Raw genomic sequence first — 20,152 nt, 5'->3', positions numbered from 1 at the left:
GTTTAAATGTGCCCAGTCTACAAAGAGAGTGAGAGAGAGAAAGAACGAGGAGGAGCAGCAGCCTCTCTAACACTAACAACAAATGGGGAGAAAAGCAGCGGCTAAGAAGAAGAAAAAGAAGGAAACGAAGAGCCAGCTTGAAAACCGTTGCACATTGTTTATATATGTGTGTGTGCGTGTGAGATGGCGAGCTTGCCAATTCCGATACGTGTGTGAAAGAGATGCAACGAGCCACTGCGAGAGGAAACGGAATTTTTTGTTTATTGCTCAAATCAGCTTTGATCAACTTCTGTTCCCATCTTGATTAGATGTCAACGACGGGCGAAAACTGTTTAACCGTTATGAGCCGGCAGATCGGTTCCCAGCCGAAAAAAATTAAGTTAACCAGGTAAATTATGCACCACCTTGCTCACCTGAAAAGCTGGCTACAATATTTCGCCCTGCGTGTACCACAGCTTTTGCAAGTGCTTTTTGAATGATCTAAGATATAGTAAGGTATATTGATTGATGGGTTGCGTTAGGCTTAGAGTTACTGTTATTAAAAAGTACATATTTTAGCTAAAGCTTAAACACTGATGTTGAAGGTTTGAGTTTTTAAAATATTGTCTTGTTTTATTAAATACTTTCTTTTTCGTAAAACACTCATAGCGAACAATTTGACAATTAAATGTTCTTATACCTTTGTTAAAACTTTGCTTACCACAAATTACGATGGGGAGGGGCTAGAATATATTTGTTTCACTTATGCACTTCTTTCATAAATTCCAGCTTATATTTTCATGGGAAACTATTATTGTTTCCAAAAAAAGATTTCAAAATTAATGTGGATCAATAAAATGTATTATTGTTAGTGTCAGTTAAAAATATAAATGACAAATCATTATTATTAAGGGTTTACTATAGGGTATCTTAAGGTTGCAAGACTTCAGATCCCTACGAAACGATCCCGCTGAAAGTTCAAGTTCAAGTGCGTCAAATTCACGACGCCGACGTCGGCAGAGCTGCCGACTTTGCTGCAAAGCAGCTCCTGCAGGAGATCTCCTTCCAATTGAGGGGGCGTCCAATTGGATTTTATTGGATTGCAGTACACTCTTTTTATTGATCCGTCTAATTGGCAGGCGATTCTATGTCATTAGGCCGCTTGATTAGCGGCAGCAACAACAACAAGTTCTGGCCAAGCTGTGCTCATTTGCGCAGCTGCCAACGCAGGTGTAAAAAGCTCGTCGCGCAGTCGCCGTCGACGCCGGCAGAGCTTGTCTTTCTTCTTTCTTAGCCAGCTCCACCACCTCTCTGCCTCTTTGCCTCTCTGTCTCTCTTCTTGAGCTGCTGCTTCTTATGCTGCTGCTGCCTTTGCTGCTGCTGCTGCTGCTTTTTCTGTTGCTGCGGCTGCTGTTCAAGACAGTTACATTACGAGGCCAAAGAAAGTATCGCCCGGTTGGCTCGCGTATTTCGCGTTCGTCGCTCGCCGAGTCCACACGTGCTGCTGCTCCCGGTCGTGATCCGTGATCGTGATCCGTGATCCCCCATCCAGTGTGCACCATACACACACACACTCGCCAAAAACCAACCAAAAAAAAAGGAAAAGAATAAAATAAAAAAATAAAATAAAATAAATAAGATAAACACCCAAAGTGCCCACGAGTGTCAGTGCATATTTTTTTGTTGTTGTTGTTGCCGCTGCCTGTTACCGTTACTTGCTTAAGAGCAAGACACCAAGAAAGAGATAGAACGGGAAGAGAGTAGAGAAGAACCATTCCAGTGAAGTGAGTGTTTCTTCTGCCAAAAAACAAGCTTATTTTTTTGTTTTTTTTTTCTTATTGCCAATGGAATTTTGAATTGTGTGAAATATCCAGGATTTAACATTTCAGCATCTTATTGTTTTCCTTTCTTGACACATTAAGTTTGATTTTTCAGTGTCCTTTTCTTTTTCTTCTGCCAGTAAAGTCCAAAGAATTTTGCAGTCTTATTTTTTGTAAGATAGCAGAATGTGATTATTTCTTATAAAATCCCAATGTAATATTTAGTCCTTTTTTCTGTAGTTCTTTTCAGAATCCTTTTTTTTTGTGCTTTCAGGAGAGCCAATGGTTAAACAACCAACCTAGACCTATCTATTCTAATAATTGTTCGGTTTTCAGTAGACGCTATCTAGCCTTCTTTTTTATTTTTCTGTGCTTCCAGAGAAGCCTTCGATTTTCCAGCATCCTATTCTTTTATTTTTTTCTCCCAGTAGAGCCGTTGCATTTAGACTTCTGTGAAACATCCAGTCTTTGTTTTTCCAGCATCTTGAGCCCCGTCTTCTTGCGCTTCCAGTGGAGCCGATTAACCAGCTAGACAGCAAATGCAGCCGAGCATTTCATGCTTTCTAATTTTCCCAATTAGCACAAATGCGGCTGGCTTGTTGCCACCGCTTCTTGTGCGCGCACCTCTTCCACCGATTCTTCTTCTTTATCTCTCTCGCCTGCAGAGTGTCTTCTCGGTCCTCTTCTCAGCCTGGCCAGAATCGAAATCAAAATCAGAGGTGTTGTTGCATGCATTGCACTGTCTTAACGGCTGCCACTTTCCAAAGTTTTTCCACCATTTGTGTGTGTGTGTGAAAAAAATAACAATCATACATAATAATAATCATAACAAACACACGTACACGTACAACAGCGGGCGAGACAAGAAAGATAGGGGCCCACAAAAAAAAAAAAAAAGTGGCAACGTCATCTGACGGCTTTTAGATTCCCACACGCCCAGCAGGTGCACTATTTTTATTGACCAACTGCCCCCGACCCCAGCCGACCCAATCCGACCCAAACCGACCCCCAAACTCACATACACCTGTCAAATGGCAACTAATCACCAATCAGTCGCCATGAGCACGGACTTCTCTCCATCTCGAAGCTCGGCGATGATTCTTCTTTGTTTGCGTTACGTGTTAGGCGGTCCGGTCCGGTTCGGTACGGTTCGGTCCACTCTGCTCGATTCTGTTCCGATTTCACTTCTGTCCTCCTCTGCTCTGTACATATAGTATTCATGCCACATTTTTTTCTGTGCCTCATTCAAAACGCAGAGCCGGGATTTCTCAAAAGCACGGAAACATAAGGAGTCCCCAACAGCCGAGATAGATCACGTATTACACACACAGCTGTGTCTTGACCTTCGGAAAGATTACTCTTTATCGGTAAGTTGAAAATTATACTGCATATCAAAAAACTCTCTCAAATACTAGTAATTATAATAGCAGCTTCAATAAAAAATGTAGGAATATTTCAGTCTTAGTTAAAAAAGTTCAGATAAATTCTTAGAGAATCATCAGACCACTTTTATGGTAAATTCCCGTTTTATTATGTAAGCCTTTTGCTACATGTGTTCTAATTACCAAAATCTAGTTCAGACGTTGGAAAGATTTCATCTTGAGTATTGCAAGTAAGATTTTCCCAAAACTTCCTAAATTCTTTTGTTAACTGCTTCAGTTTTTCAGTACCATTGTTGCTTAAAAAAAAAAAAAAAAAAACTGTTTCAAGTCCGCATCCCACCTGACTTATCGACTTATTAATTAAACAAGCAAGATGATGGTCGTTACAAGGCAGACAGATAACACGGGGATAACAGGGCCGAAAACAAGTTTATTAACATACAGTTTTTGACACCTTTCCCGGCCACATTCCCATCATTAAGTCGTGTGGCAAACACATGCGACACAGGCAAAGTCGAGCCGCCGATCCAGCCAGCGAAGAAGCAACATCTTGCACCTTGCAGATGGCAGATTATACTATATGTTATGACAACTTTCGTCACCGCATTTGGTTCATTAGTTGGCAAATGTGTCTGTGGCAGTGAGAACAGATAAATAGAACAGATCTTGCCACAAGATACTGGCCGCAAGAAGTGAGCGGTGCTAATGCATTTGATCCGTTTTGGAGCGCATTAAATGCACCGTTAGCTACTTCGAATTCTAATTAAGCTGATGCGACAATCCAAAGAACGCCGCTGTGGCACAATAAACTCAATTCCACGAGGCCAGATTGGCAGCGGCGAACAAACACGCGACTTGGCCATAAATGCAATGCCAAGTTGCAAGTAGCAAGTAGCAAGTTGCAAGTTGCAAGTAGCAAGTTGCAAGTCTCGTTGTCGCATTGCCATTGCAATCGGCAATCGGTTTCGGCATCGGGATTGGTATCGGTATCGGTGCTGTTTGCCCTGGACTATCTCTTTGTTTGGCCTTAAATGATTCGCTTTAGCCATTATTGCTGGAACCCTCTGAACGGCTTTACCTTTTTACCCAACTTTGCTCTCAGCCAAGGTCTGCATCTCTTGGATCCACCACCTTTTTTTCCATTCATCGCTTCGATCCCATTCGGGCTCATCGATGACGCATAATTTATGAGCTGCTGATGCTGTGTGGCGATCGACCCAGTAAATTCTATTCCCAGTGCCGCCGAAGTGCCTCTCTTTTCACATCCCATTCGCGGATACATCGTAGATACTCGTACAGCAGATACAGCAGATGCCGCAGATACGGCAAATACAGTAGATACAAAGATACAAAGATACAAAGACCTGTACAATATGCAGATGCGGATACAGATAAAGCGCCGTCGACAAGCCTTTTCTTTCGCAGAATGTTAATTTGTATTCAGACATCACCAAAGATTTCTTATGAACAGAATTTTGGGGGAATGGGGAAGGGAAAGGGGAAGCGGGATGCCGGCGTCTCGTCGTCTAACTGTTCTTCGCCTTTCTACAAACATTCCATAATGAAATGGAAACTTTTCGTGGCACATTTCGGCCTTTAGTGCATTTACGTATGCCCCCCAACCACTTGGAGTCGGGGTTTCAAAAGTGAGAGTACCGATTGATCCAATGAGGCTCTTCAGCTTGAGATCTCTTAAGTATTTGAAGATTAACGATGGAGTTGTTGCTCAGATTGAGCTGGCACTTCAGTAGAGATTTTTTAAGGCTGTTCTTCAATTTGAAAATATTAGTTTTGTAAATAAATTCTCTTTTTAAATACAAAAATATTTCACTTATTTAAGTTTACCTAAAATTCCTCAACTCAATCTTATTGATTTTTAAAGTAGTCCACTTACTACACTTAGAACTCCATTAATTATTTAGTATTCATTATTTGCTATTAAAATAACAGTTGCTTATACGGTTAGTTTAAACTAGTAATTAACACACAGCTTAAGTTTATAAGAAAAGTTGTTTACTTTTATAGAAATTTGTTAACTGACTTCAGTAGTAAAATAGTTTTTTATTGTAAAATCTATTCGAATGAGAAGGTTCCCAGTAGGCTGTTATTTATTGCAAAAGTTCTTTACGAAGATATTGGAGTTTTATTAAAGCAAAAGTAGAGCTTTCTTAGATCCATTTAAGTTTCCCAAATGTCCCCTTTGGTCATGTTGAAGTCCTAAATTAAGTAGAGCAGCACTTGCAGACTGAAGCTCTCTTGAATTAGCCTTAAAGCCAATCCCACAGCAACCACCTCAACAGTCTGCGAGTCTGTGAATAGTTGTTTAAAGGCCGTAAGTCTTCTTGACACCCCGAGTGGCAAATGACCCAAGGGCATGGCACGGCGAGCGTCTCTCGAAACACTCTTCCGGTGGCACAAACATGGCCAATAAAGTTGTTAGCCTTTCCCAGACTCGACTGGCACTGCACATCCGTTGATAAGTAGATGGCTGGACTTGAATCTGCCATTGCATTTTGCCATTTTGGCTTTGACTCTGGATTTTTAAGGCGTGCATTCGAGACAGAGAACTCCATCATCCCATCACCCATCTCCCATTTTCAGTCCCATCCCCATCCTCATCAGCATCAGCAGCTAGGAAAGCCATTGTTTGCACTTGACTCTCTGGTGGGAGTCGTCGTCGTCGTGGATGCTCGGATGGCTGGGCTGATGCCTCATGGCTGATGGCTTCTGAGTTGGCTCTCAGTTGGCAGTTGTCATGTTGACAACAGACGGCCAAACAAAAGTTTCGCTGCAGCAAATGGGTCTCTGAGCTGGAGCTCCATGATTCCCATGATTCGCTCGTGATTCTCTTGGGCTTGGCCCAAATTTAAATGGAGGAGCATAGGATAGATGGATTGCTAGATGGATGGATGGATAGATGGTTGGATGGTTGGAAAATGGAGTCAGGGGCCATTTGACACGTTCTCGGTCTTTTCCAGAGCCATTTGAACGTTTCCAGCCGAAAAGAAGAATAGCTGTTGACAACTGCTGCTGTTGCTTTTGCTGTTGCTGTTGCTTTTGCTGTTGCTGTTGCTGTTGCTGTTGCAGCAACAACTGGCTAAAACGATGTCATCTTCAAGCCCCCCAACTCGCCATCCCCTCAATTCCTCCCCCTTTTATCCTGTTGCCATGAGATTTAGTGGCAAATTGTTGCAAGTGCTGGCTGTCTGCCTCGTTGCCTGGCTGAAATTTAATATTCTGCAGCTATTAAGTCGAGAGGAGAAGAAAAAAAAAAAAAACTCTGTTCGCAGCTTGTTCGAGACTTACGTTCGTAATGGATCCGTTTGCATCTTTGGTGGCTTAAAGCTTTAATTGCTTGCGCCAGTTTGTACCAGGCTAATTACACCGAATAAAAATTGCATTTGGCGATTGTCCGCTGAATGCGACCCGAAATAAAAAGTGGACAAACTTGCTCGCAAAAAAATGAGAAAAAATATATATAAAAATAAAGTAAAAATACAAGAGGTGGCTAACTTTGGAGGAGGTGGCGCACCGGCTTTTTTTATTTTTCGTTTTTTTTTTGTGTTGGCTGGTTTGTTGGTCGGTTAGTTGGTTGCTTGGAACCAGTTTAATTAAAAGAAAGTGAACCATTTAAAAATGTATTTTGATTTCGGCTTTGCTTTTCCCATAGCCATGGCCGTCATTATCATTATCGTGATTATTGCGCTTTTCACTGCGGCTAAACTAAGTCGAACAGAAGCTAAAAATAATATATACCAAATCACTCATCAAACTCAACAACTACGAAAATAACAAAAAACAAAAATGAGCAAAATAAAGGCTAAAGAAAATATATATGTATATATATATAGACTGAAATGAAGCATGGTCAGGTGATTTACCGTTTGCTTTTTGCACACACCGTTATTTCGATTCGAAAGTGGTCGGCGGCGCCATCGGCATTTCCACAACTCGGATCCACAACTCCACAGCTCCACATCCACATCCATTTCCACATTTCCACATCCACCACATTTCCATTTTCATTTCCACAAGAAGAAAAGTGAAAACCGAAACCGTAAGCAAAGTTCGGCATTGATCGCCTTTTGATGCGACAATTTCTTTTCGATTTCGTTTTGATTCGTTTTTGTTTCGTTTTTTGTTTCGTTTCGTTTTGATTTGAATTATTCGCTTTTGATGTTGATGCATAAATAATGAGTCAATGAATGGATCACTTTTCGAAGGGGCTTTTCATAGATATACTAGTTGGAGTTTTTCTATCTCTATTTTTGGTTTTTTGATAGAGTGCCCAACTTGCGGAGCGTGTCGAGTTAACTTCTACTTTTCCGCTCTTCCGCTCGCGTTTTCCCGCCGCTGCAAGTGCGGTACTGTTAATTGCAGCGCCACAAGAAGAAGAAGCATATGATGATGAAGAAGAAGAAGAAGAAGTTGAAAAAGAAGCAGAAGTAGAAGCGGCGGCGTCATTAATTAAGCGCCACTAGAGCGTGCAACACGCGGCTCCACAGCTCCGTGGCACTTTCTTTGGCTTAGTTAGTTTGGCTGGAGAGTCAGTCGGTTAGTTAGTTAGTCGGGGATCTATATATACATATATATGTAGCTGTCTCCAAGCAGATCTCAGCGATGGGAAAGGTGCTACTTTTCCATACCAAAATCATCTATGAAAACTTATTTCCAGAAACAACTAGAAAGATGTGAAGAACTTACTTCAAATATTACATTTATCTACACAAAAAATATAACACAGACGTTAGTTAATGGTCTGTTTGGTAATAATTAAAATATATATATATATATATATTTCTGGGGTGACAATAAAGCTGTTAATGAAAACGTTGTTTAAAAATCCAATAAATAAATTAAAATGATTATTTTCAATTTAAATTGATCACCCTTAAATTAATTAATGATTGAAATCACAACAATACCTTCTTGAGATCTACATAAGATATTTACAACTAAACCTATTCTGAAGCCATAACAGCTTTTCAGTCTTCCTAATTGCAATCTAGTTTGGAAGTCGATCAATTTGAGTCCCTAGATATATTTAATCAGATTGTCTTGTAATATAACCACCTGCTTTCTGACTTCCTGATCCCTACCCAGTTAACGAGCTTATTAATTTAATCAAAAAGTACTGTAAAATGGGCCCTTGGATGTGTTCACCCAGATATGTACCATATATACATAGTATACCACCCTTCACTGCCCGCGGATAAATTTCTTAATTGGACGCCCTCTGCCGGCGCCCATGCAAATCAGCACCTGAGTTACAGTTAGTCTAGCCAAAGTCTGGCTTAGTTTTTCCCATTTTTTTTTGGTCTTAGACGCTACTTACCAATTTCGGGCTCAAAACCGACCAGTTTTCACTCTTCACTCGTTGGACGACCAAAAAGTAAAAAAAATAGCAAATAAACAAGAGAGAAATTAATTGGCTCCGAATTAAAGACAAATAAGCATATCGGCCGTTTACCGTTTACCGTTCGTCTATATAAAGTCGGCTCTCTTTTTTGTTTTATCTGTTTAGTTTTTTTTTGTGTTTTTTTTTTTTGTTGGTATTTACAGTTCTGCGAGAGATTCTCCGCTGACCGCATTTTTTTTTTTGGCTTGAATCGCGGAGGCTTGTCCATCATCTTTTTCGATGCCGAAATTCGATTCCGAATTCGAATTGGTAAACGAATTCGCTTTGTTTCCGATTTCATTTTCACCTGTTCACAAAATAAAGTAAAAAATTGGTAAAAGTGGGCCCGAAAAATCGGACAATGAAAAAGGAGGCAAGAAATGCGGGGTTTTATTATTATTTTTATTAGTGCTCTACGGCAGTGCTGTGGGCTTGACTGCTTGGCTGGCTGTTTGATTGATTGATTGATTGCCGGCGTCTCTTTAATTGCCCACCGATCTTGGTCAACAGTGAACACAGTAAACAGCGAACAGTGAACAGTAAACAGGGAAAGTGCCGCAGCAGCCAACGCACAATTGATCGACCGGCTAAATATTTATCGGATTTATTCGGGTTCGTGTGCGAAAGAATCGAACAAATTGGAAAGTTTGCGGTGAAATTGTCGGGCAAATAAGCCTGAGAAATATCCCACTTTGCGCTTAATGGGGGTTCTTAAATAAACAAGGTGTTAAATAAATAATATACTTTAAAAAAGTACGTTTTATTATAAGAATTCATTTTAGTAATTTAAAGCTACTCAAAATGTATCCAAACATGATAGATTCTCCTTTTAACTGCAGGGTTTTTTCCATCTTTTGTTTTAACCCCATCATAAATCTACTTAATTGTTAGATTCGCAATCGCAGGCTTCCCTTGCATTTTGATGTCTCAATTAGTTGGGGGAGTGGAGATTTAGGTTGACAGTGGGGCACTTACTCACGCAGTGGGTCACCAAACGGTCCATGCTCGATCTCCCCCCCCTTAAATGACTCACGATCTGTGGAGCTAACCCCGAGATCCAAGTGCATCCAAGTAACCACCGCTGCAACTACAACTACAAACCATCGATCGATGGCAGGCACCTCAATTTGCAACGTTGAAATGGCAAATGGCGCCTTCGGGGGAAAACGAGTGATCGAATGGATCAGAGAGTCGGGATCGCGACTTTATTGGCAGGTTGCCCGGGTCCAAGTTCGGTTTTTGGGTTTGGGGTTTGGGGGTTTCGAGGATCTCTAAAGCGAGATTCTGTTCGGGTAAAAGGGTCCCAGGGAAATTGGCCGCCCGGTCGTTTATTAAATTTCAATTTGTTTATGGCTTCTTTTTCGTGGCCGCACATTTGCGGCCATTTCACGTGGCTTCGTAGCAATTTTCGGCTGGTCCATTTTGGCCATTTTTGGCCGGGGGGCGTCAGGTTAAGTGCGATTCTGGCCCCGGATACGAGCAGCGCGCTAATGACGAGCATCGACATCTTTATTACCCCAACGGGCCAGATCCAGGAACCCAAGGAACCCAGCAAACTCAGGGAACCCAAAGAACCCAAAAACCCAAAAAAAAAAAAAATTTCTTCAAAAAAAAAAAAAAAAAAGGGGAAAACAAGCGAGGAAAAAAAAGGCTTCAACAATTGATATTTAACATACGAATTGATCGGAGGACGACAACGATGATGATGATGACGATGCGACCGCGCCCACTCTGTGTTCTTGTGCCGCCCCGTAAAAGCCGAACAATTAGCCAATTTTTGGGCGGCTAAAAAGTCCAACCAAAAAAAAAAAACAACAACAAAAAAAGAAAAAAAGAAAAAAAAAGAAGAAAAAAAAAGGAGGAGAGAAAGGAAAGGAATTCGGGTTAAGAATTCGGTGGGAAGAATGTTGGCTAGTAGGCTGTACAATTAAATCGGTTGGAATTACTTAATGGCCAACACAAGCTTGGCTTTAATTTGTGTATACAATTTAATCGGATCGTCAAATTAATTGCAGCAATTAACCAAAGCATTCCATTGATAACTTGATTTCTGCTGAGGCAGCCACTAAAATAGACATTATTTTCTAGATGATTACTGTTTTAAATATGAGGGCTATTAAATTATTAAAATATTGACTGGTTTGACCTTCTAAATTGAGTTAATTTCTGAACAACAAATGATTATATGTTAGGTACAAATGAAATATTTTATTTATGTTTTTATGAAATACATCAAATGATAATTACCACAAGTTTGCTTTCCAATTTAAATCCTTTAAAAAAAAATATGTTAATGGTATAACCCATCACCTCGACTTTAAACTACCTTTATTTATCTTTTTTAGCCTTTAACCATCGATTAAGGTTGGCAATCGATCTCAAGGCAATCGATTGCAATGGGATCGGGGAATCGGTTGATCTTTCGATCCAATTGCTGCAATTTGAGTGCTCCGTTTAGCGGAGATCACGACTTTTGCTCCTTCAACCTGTGGCCAAAACGAGTGGCCAAAAGCGACTTCGTGGCCACCAAATCGAGATCTCACTTCCTCATTCTGGCCATTTGTGAATGCCACACCCCGAGCCCCTTTCTCATAATAATTGCTTTCCATTTAAGCGAAGGGAAATACTATACGTACTATTGTATGGCAAAAGGTTTGCCTTTGAATTAAACATTTAAGTTGTGAGATTTTTCAATTATCGGTTTGCAATTGATTGAATCTAGTATAATGTTGATTGGCTTGAATGGGGCGATAGAATAACAGAAGCCAACTGAATGCAGTGAAAGCGTTTAAATGAGTTATGTTGATTGGGGAACAGCTAATTTCTACTTTCCACTACCACAACTCGGTGCTACATTAATTAACTGCGATTTATAGTAAGTTGCAAGTTGTATGGAAATAGGCGAATGCGAGAGTACGGTAAACAAACAAAACACAGTTAGATTGTTAACTCGTTTTTTGGCTGTTTTGTCCCACTGTGTTGATGACGATGACGCAGCAGTCTCCCCATTAACAAAAAAAAGTGGTGGTAAAATAAAGTAGAAGCAAACCAGATAAGAAAACCCCTCCGGCACTCTCCATTTCAACCGCCTGCGGAGAGTTCTAATACACAAATCGTTGGGGTAGTCCCAGCCACTACTTAAACCCTGAACTAATTTCATTTAATCTCTTTTCTTTTTCCCCTCTGTTTCTTGCAGATCCGATCGCCACGCCCACAGCGCCATTATGTGGAGCCCACAGAAAGGCCCTACACGACTGTGGGACCTTAGGTTTAGTAGCTGTATATTTATCTTACACTTAATGGTGAGTCACCTCGTAATAAGCAAAACCAATTCAAGCCCTATCTTATCTTCCGACTTTGGGTTTGTTTGATAAACAAAGCGTTCGATTAGACAAACAAAAATAATGTAATGAATTTGGGTTGATTTGGGTTGCAATAATCATAACAGGGGGAGATTTTTTATAAAAGTAAAGATAAGTTGTTATTCAACTTTAGGGAATAGTGTGATAAATATTTATGGAACCTTTATAAAAATAACACAATTTAATAGCACAAAATCTTGGTAAATTTAGTAGAAATCTATTTGACCAATCCTTAATAATAATAACCAAAATATTATAAATATTTATCAGATTGACTTTACTTTTAACTAAAAATATTTTGCTTTATACCATAAAATCTTTCTTTTTTTCATTATTGGCAGTAATTCAGATAGTTTGGTTTTGTTTTTAAAATGATTTTAGGCCCCAGTTAAAACACTTTCTTGCTTTTAATACTCCATCAAATACGTTTTATTGCAATGTTGTTGCAAGAATTGTGCATACTTCTACTAAAACAGTCGTAAACGGGGCACTCAAATGGTTTCGCCGATGGGCTTGATGAGCAGCTCGTGGATCTGGACATGTGGCGGGGTCTGGATGCAGTAGCTGACTGCATCTGCCACATCCTCGGATCGCAGAAGTGGCAAGTCGGGGAAGTTGGCCTTGTGTTCCTCGGCCACAATCTCAGTATCCACGGCACCGGGACTAATGCTCTGAAATAGGAATAAAATAATGATTCAAATGGTTCCAAATCAGTAGCTAGTTCTATCCAACTCACAGTGACTTTGGTTTGAGTCTTGTTACTGAGGAACTCCTGTCGCAGGACCTCCGTGAGTGCAGTGACGGCGTGTTTCGATGGCGCGTACATGCCCATGGTGAAGCCGGGAATATTCGGCACCCGATGTCCCGCCACACTGTTCACAATCAGGACATGTCCGTCGTTGATGTTGCGCCGCTGCAGCGATTTGAATGTCTCCCGAGTGCACCACGCAACACCCAGGACATTGGTGTCCAGAACGGCGCGAAGATCGGCGGAATTAGCCTCCTTGGTGATGCCCACACCCGGTCGGACGATGCCGGCGTTGTTGACCAAAACATCGGCGCCACCGAGGGTGGCATCGATCCAGGCAAAAGTATCGATTACTTCCTGCTCCTTGCTGACATCGCACTTGCGTCCGTGGAAGCGACTGGCCTGATCCGCCGGCAGGGACTCCTTCAGCTCCTTCAAGCGCTCCTCGCGACGAGCCAGGCCGACGACGATGAGTCCCTTGGCCACCAGATCCTTGCAACAGGCAGCTCCGATTCCCGAACTTGCACCCGTGACAACGGCAACGCGATTCAACCAGCGATCCATTCTTGTTTACTTCTTGATTTCTTGATTTCTTTATTTTATTAAATAAAATATCTGTGATATTTATCCGGGTTGAATGCTCATACGAACTGTTCTTTCGAATGGCGAGCGTCTGGCTTTTATACGGCGCCCCCTTCTATATAATCAGCCGACCTGCTCCGAAGTCATGCGATTGGATTCGAATGAGAATGTACACTGGTCGGCATATATATTTTGACAATAATCAAAGTGAAATATACTCGAAACTTGAACTTGCTTCTTTTAACTTTTGGTATCAATGGAAAGGTAATTTAAATGCCGTTTGAATGATACCATACTTTTCTTAACTCATTCGATATTTATTGAAAAAGTCAGTTTAAAAAAAAAAATTAAAAAATAATTTTTTTTTAACTTTTTCCCTCGGCTTCAAAACTAAAATTTTTGGATGAAAAAAGTTTCTTTAAACAAAAATAATAGTAACTGCAATAAGAATTTTTCAAAAATAATTTTTCTTTTATTTTTTATAATTTTTTGAAAATGCTTAGAAATACGCAAATTTTTTCCGACATTGTCACTTTCGAAAAATCATAAAAAATAAAAGAAAAATTATTTTTGCAAAATTCTTTTTGCAGTTACTATTTTTTTTGTTTAAAGAAACTTTTTGCATCCAAAAATGTTCGTTTTCAAGACGAGGGAAAAAGTTGTTTTTTTAATTTTTTTTTCAAAATTGCCCTTTTCAAAAAATATCGAATGAGTTAAGAAAAGTATGGTATCATTCAAACGGCATTTAAATTACCTTTCCATTGATACCAAAAGTTAAAAGAAGCAAGTTCAAGTTTCGAGTATATTTCACTTTGATTATTGTCAAAATATATATGCCGACCAGTGTATTTCGAATTGAGTATGCGAATGAGAATATTTCATCACTCGACTCTCAACAGCCGGCTTTTTTCGTGTGTATCGTAATCGTGACTCTGCACAAAGCTTCTATAGCAGTTCATACCAGAACTACACTGATATATATATAGACTTCGCAGCTGCGATAGCAAACCTCTCTCCCAGAAAAACCAAACAGAAAAAAGCGTGAGCAGAATTCATTGTGGCTCGGCAAATGTTTATAATTTTTAGCGAGCTCTTAAACAATCACTAAATCATAAAAATAATAATAATGATACCTTCCAGCAGATGGTAAAATACTTATAATGTTTAAATTGCCCTTAAGAGTGTTTTCTTCTGGGTAATTCAACATTATATTTAGTTATAAGATTAAGGTGGTTTTTACTTTTGAGCACAAGTTAACAATAAAACAGAAAAAAAGGGAAAGGCTTTGATTTAAACATGTTTTACGCATTTAAATGTTTCTTTAATGAGCTGGAATTTCATCGTAATTATATTATATAAATTATGTTCCTTTTTCTTTTTATTACATTGCAAAAAATATATAAAATCGTTATATACATTATATAAGCAAATATTTGAATATTTACATGGAAACATTTTAAACCGATGATAATTTTGTTGTTTGAAAGAATTATTTGATCGTATGTTTCATCATGACGTATACGCAATTTATTTTATTACGTATCCGCAATTTATATTATCACGCATACGCAGTGTTATCTGTTCTTGCTGATTTTATGCCCAAAGTAGATTATTATACGTGATTTAAAAAACAAGAAGTTTTACCCTAATGAGCCAGCAAGCTTTTTTTGTACAATTATCGAAGCAAATGATGATGTAAAATGGCGAGATAACTTATAATTTGCAAACACTATTAGATTGTGTGAATAATTACCAGCCAAATGTGTTACATGAAAATGCAATAATGCAAAGGTATTATTCGATTGATCAAGATGTAAAACAATTACATGATATCTGCATAAACTAATTTATTCAGTTAGATTTTTCTTCGATCCATTCGATACATTCGATCCATTGGCTTCGACGACATTTCCATTCTCGTTCGCTGAGGCGATGATGCCAGACAATGTGGCACCAGCCACCACCAACGATCAGATACTATATATATATATATATATACGTATCTATATAGCCACTCGTTCAGGTGGCTCATCCAGTAGGACAACTTTTACTTTGAGGGAAAAAAGGGGAAGAGGTGCAAAATGCAAATTCCTTTGCATCGCAATTCGATTTTCGATCGATGCTGATCTATGCGGCATGTGGCAAGGCAGTTTGGGGCAGGTATCGCTTCATCGGTATGCAAATGTCAGGTGCAACTGCCTCCCACTCCCCTTTCTACAAAAAATACAAAAAAAAAATATATATAAAAAACGTAGACCTGTTCCTGGCAAACAAAAAACGCTGGCAAACGGATGCAGGCCAAGTGGAATTCGCTTTCCCATTTCGATTGGCCTTCATTGGCTGAAGACAGAAGATTGGGGAACCGAAGACCGAAGACTGAAAAACAGGGTAGCCGAAGACTGAAGACTGGCCAACCGAAGAAGAAGAGTGAAGACCAAGTAACCGAACACTGAAGACTGGGCAAACGAAGACCGAAGACTGAGGATACGAAGACTGAGTATCGGAGGTTTTGGGGAGACTGGATTGCCGTTTCGTTTTTATTGGCAACACGTTTGTCAGGTGGCAGGTGCCAGTTGAACCGTTAGGAGCCCACCCACAAGGCTCACCAATGGATCTCCAGATGGCTCTGGGATGTAAAAAGCTAGAGATAAATCTTCAGTCGCTAATAGTTATCCTCAAACATTGAATTTAGAATTGGATTTATGGAGCAAACAAGTCGGTTCTCTTTATGGTTTAATGTACACTTATTTTAATTTACATTTTATTTTAAGTGTGTTGTTAATTTTTTCTACATTTCTAAATTTTCTATTCTTTCCAATTGCAGTTTAGTTTAGTCATAGCTGGTAATGAACTGTGGCCAATGGAGAGGCCAGATGGCATGCCCAATATCGTTTCGCTGGAGGTGATGTGCGGCAAGGATCACATGGATGTCCACCTCACCTTTTCGCATCCCTTCGAGGGCATTGTCAGCTCCAAAGGTAAGCCATCTTTAATTCTTTTAGTTAATTCAATTACTAAATAACATTTTTATGTGATTTTAAAGGACAACACAGCGATCCGCGATGCGTTTATGTGCCGCCTTCGACGGGAAAGACTTTCTTCTCCTTCCGAATTTCTTACTCTCGTTGCGGCACCAAACCGGATTTGAATGGACAGTTCTACGAGAATACGGTTGGTGGTTACCTAATCTATAAGAAGCGCTTTTTAATATCCTGTTCTTTCTGTTTACCAGGTGGTGGTGCAATACGACAAGGATCTGCTGGAAGTCTGGGACGAGGCGAAGCGATTGCGCTGCGAGTGGTTCAACGATTACGAGAAGACCGCCTCCAAGCCGCCAATGGTTATTGCCGATCTCGATGTCATCCAACTTGATTTCAGAGGTGAGTATTTCATTTAAGCTAAAGGAATAGTTCCCAAAACAATATTTTCAAATGAAATGCTGACACAATATACAGTATAGAGATTTGCTTGGCTTAAATACTTGAAAAATGTTGATATGAAATTAATAATTGATAATTGATAATTATAAATACGAGGCAAGCGCACCAAAATACCAATTTCTATACCAATTAAATGTTTCACTATCAAAATAATACCTATATAATAATACCTATATAATGCTTAATCATTATTATTGTTTAACATGTAATATAATAAAAGAAAACAATGATATTGCGTTTATAGTAATACAAAAATGTTTATAACTCGCAAGGGTCAAATTGATTTAGTTTTCTTACAAAATGTTCTTTTGTGTGCAAGCATATAAACTGGCTAATAAATATAAATTTATTTAATTTATTTTAATTAATTTCCCTAGTATGAATTATAAATAATGAAATCTTTTTTGTGGCAGGCGACAATGTGGACTGTTGGATGGAGATCCAGCATGGCAAGGGTCCTTGGGCGCCACCAGTTAGTGGGATCGTGCCACTGGGCTCCACTCTGACCCTCGTGGTGGCCATCAATGACTATCGCGGTGAGTTGGGATTCCCATAAATGAGAATCATTTCCAAATGAAATAGGATATCCAAATAAATTCCCTTATTTTTCCACAGGCGAATTCGACATGCGCGTAAAGTCCTGCGTGGCCTCCGATGGTTCGGGTCATGTGATCAATCTCTCGGATGAATTTGGATGCGTGCTGCGACCCAAGATGATCTCCCGCTTCCTGAAGGCCCGTGCTCCCGACGAGAGGGCCACCGTGATCACCTACGCCTTCTTCCACGCCTTCAAGTTCCCCGATGCGCTGAGTGTCCACATCAAGTGCAAGGTGGAGATCTGTCGCCATGGCTGCCTCGATCACTGCCAGAATTCGGGAGGCGGTTCCGGGGAGTCACTGGGCCATGGACTGGGCTTGGGCATTGGATTGAGCAATGCCAACGAACGGAAGGACGTCCACATGTCGGATGCCATGGGCAGCAGTAGCAACGATCTGCTGAGGGATCTGGCACTGCCACCTGGTGGCCAACATGGCATGGGAATGGATCACGATATATTCTACGAGGACATCATCCACGATCACAAGCAAACGCTGGGCGGCGGCGGTGGGTCACCGATGGGCGGGGATTATGGTCACGAGAAGAGCGTCAATCTGCAGCCACGTCCCGTTCACGAGGAGCAGGAGGAGGCGGATCTCTCCGATTTGTTTGGCGATGAAGACCTCGCCGACTTGGACATGGACGGAGGCGAGGGGGAACGCTATTTGGGACTGAAGAAGAGTGGCAAGTTCCCGCATGGTCCGCGGCAGCTGGAGGCCCAAAAGCGCATGGGTGTGCCGATGGCGGGTCCGCGCTCCCTGGAACCCCACAACCAGGATGAGGACGATGTGCCGCGACCAGTTTACAGACCCCAAGCGGAGGCCCTCAAGAAACCACGCGAAGATCACATTGATTTGGACAAGGAGGAAGTGGCGGAAGAGCAGGAAAAGAGGAAGAAGAAGGAGGAGGAGGGGGAAGTGGAGAAGAAGGATGATGAGAAGCCAGGTGAAGGCGAAGATGGAGCGTCCAGGAGTCGTCGCCGTCGTTCGTTGGTCATCTCCGATCGGAAAGTTCGCAGTGCCGATGTGGGAGTTAGCGGCTTATACGATGTTATATCCGAAGCGGACTTGGCCTTCTCGCCGGACTCCAAGCAGGAGGCGGTCACCGTGTTCCAGGGCAAGATTAGCGAGGAGGTCGTCTACGGTATCTGCATGCCAGTTCCCGGCTTCAGCATCCTCTTCATCGTTGTCATCTCGGCCACGATTGTGTCCGCTTTGGTGGCCGGTTCTCTGCTGTATCGCTATCAGCTGCAAAAGGAGGCGTTGGACAAGCAGACACCCATGCCGGTCACCGGCACCCTGGCCTCCTGGATGACCTTGAGGCTCTTCCGACTGCGGCACTTGCAACAACAGCAACAGCAGCAACAGCAACAACAGCAACAACAGCAACAACAGCAACAACAGCAACAGCAGCAACAAGTGAGGCAGCCGAGTTCAGGACACGAAACAGTTCAGTGATCAATTTAACCAGGATCAGAGATGAAAAACAAAATCGGAATTGAATATCGAAGTGAAAATCGAAATCGAAAATGGAAACGGAAAATCGAAATCGAAAACGTAATCGTAGATGGAAATCAAAATCAAATCACGTTGCCCACATCTAATGCCTTCCATTATTATTTATTTATTATTGATTATTGTTTTTTTTTTTTGGAATATATATTGGGTTGTTTTCGTTCAGGATCCAGACAAAGAGACAATGGTGCAGATATCGGATTTTTATCAGATATCAGAGATCGGGCAACAATGCAATACTCGAACTGCTCGTTTCGGTGCTGAACGTTCTACATAATTTTTTTTTTTTGCAACTTGTTTTTTGGGTGCATTTAGTCGTTAAATTGCATAGATGAAAATATTAGATGAAGGAACAATGGAAAATGGAAATACATAAATGAATATAAAAGGTATATAAAAGGTATATAAAAAGTATATAAAGAGTATATAAAGAGTATATAAAAGGTACACAAAGAGAGAGATACACAAATACAATGAAGACTCCGGACAGGTGCTCCAGGTTTAAGGAGTTGGATGCTATATCGCATCCACTTAGGCATAAGGGAACTTATTTATTTATACATATATCTATTAGCTATACATACGAGATTTAGCTGTAAGCCGATTAATGGTATGGAAATCGTAAATGTAATCACTTTCGTTCTTTTTTTTTTTGTGTGTGTTCTCTTTGGCATCGAAACAAAAAATATTTAGGGGAAAATTAGTTAAATTCTATAGCTTACAAATTCGTTTAGAAAATTCTCATACTCACACATACACCCATGCGAAAACGCACTTACTCACGCACACATACAAGCCGACTACCATTTTTCATTGAACAAATAAACAACAGAAAATGCAATTTCTTGCGTGCATATTTAAATTTAAGTGGACACTTTGTAACTGAAAAATTGACATAAATAAATGAATAAAGTCTATTTAAGTTGAAAATAATAAAGCCAACAATCAATTTTTTTAAATGAAAAAGGTTTTTTATGATGATCCTCTTTAAAATTTGCAAAAAAATGGATTTGCAGAAATGTGATAAATTTGTTGCATTTATAAAACAATAATTTTTTTTTAAGTTTATCCAATTTAAAAGTGGCATACCTCTATGAATTTGTTATTCAAATTTCTATAAAGCTGCATCATTAGTTTTTTTTCCCCATTTTTTATATCCTTGCAGAGGATATTATAATTTCAGTTAGAAGTTTGCAACGCAGTGAAGGAGACACCTCAGACCCCATAAAGTACACATGATAATAATAACTAAAATATTATAAATATTTATCAGATTGATTTTGCTTTCAACGAAAAATATTTTGCTTTATACCATAAAATCTTTCTTTTT

At 40.2% G+C, this 20,152-nt stretch overlaps 2 protein-coding genes across 2 annotated transcripts; one reads left to right on the top strand and one right to left on the bottom strand.

Moving 5' to 3' along the window:
- Positions 1 to 1,434: 1,434 nt before the first annotated feature.
- Positions 1,435 to 19,770, top strand: LOC108101706. The gene is made up of 8 exons (XM_017206143.2): positions 1,435 to 1,763; positions 3,056 to 3,166; positions 11,776 to 11,881; positions 16,096 to 16,249; positions 16,315 to 16,442; positions 16,504 to 16,651; positions 17,125 to 17,247; positions 17,327 to 19,770. Exons 3-8 carry the CDS (start codon positions 11,804 to 11,806, stop codon positions 18,763 to 18,765), a joined length of 2,070 nt encoding a protein of 689 aa, XP_017061632.1. The 5' UTR covers positions 1,435 to 1,763; positions 3,056 to 3,166; positions 11,776 to 11,803; the 3' UTR covers positions 18,766 to 19,770.
- Positions 12,343 to 13,414, bottom strand: LOC108101707 (farnesol dehydrogenase). Its single transcript, XM_017206144.2, has 2 exons — positions 12,678 to 13,414; positions 12,343 to 12,612 (listed from the first exon to the last, which is right to left on the bottom strand). Exons 1-2 carry the CDS (start codon positions 13,251 to 13,253, stop codon positions 12,433 to 12,435), a joined length of 756 nt encoding a protein of 251 aa, XP_017061633.1. The 5' UTR covers positions 13,254 to 13,414; the 3' UTR covers positions 12,343 to 12,432.
- Positions 19,771 to 20,152: the final 382 nt, after the last annotated feature.

This window comes from Drosophila ficusphila, unplaced genomic scaffold (assembly GCF_018152265.1).
Source record: "Drosophila ficusphila isolate 14025-0441.05 unplaced genomic scaffold, ASM1815226v1 contig_198, whole genome shotgun sequence".
Lineage (NCBI taxonomy): Eukaryota > Metazoa > Arthropoda > Insecta > Diptera > Drosophilidae > Drosophila > Drosophila ficusphila.
This window is presented reverse-complemented; position numbering and strand designations above follow the sequence as displayed.

Excerpts from the sequence above, each read along its gene's own strand:
- LOC108101706 (XM_017206143.2), top strand. The coding sequence starts at position 11,804 with ATGTGGAGCCCACAGAAAGGCCCTACACGACTGTGGGACCTTAGGTTT. Across the intron at positions 16,443-16,503 it reads GACAGTTCTACGAGAATACG|GTGGTGGTGCAATACGACAA; the intron begins GTTGGTGGTTAC and ends TCTGTTTACCAG. Across the intron at positions 16,652-17,124 it reads CATCCAACTTGATTTCAGAG|GCGACAATGTGGACTGTTGG; the intron begins GTGAGTATTTCA and ends TTTTTGTGGCAG.
- LOC108101707 (XM_017206144.2), bottom strand. The coding sequence starts at position 13,253 with ATGGATCGCTGGTTGAATCGCGTTGCCGTTGTCACGGGTGCAAGTTCG. Across the intron at positions 12,613-12,677 it reads AGACTCAAACCAAAGTCACT|AGCATTAGTCCCGGTGCCGT; the intron begins GTGAGTTGGATA and ends TTCCTATTTCAG.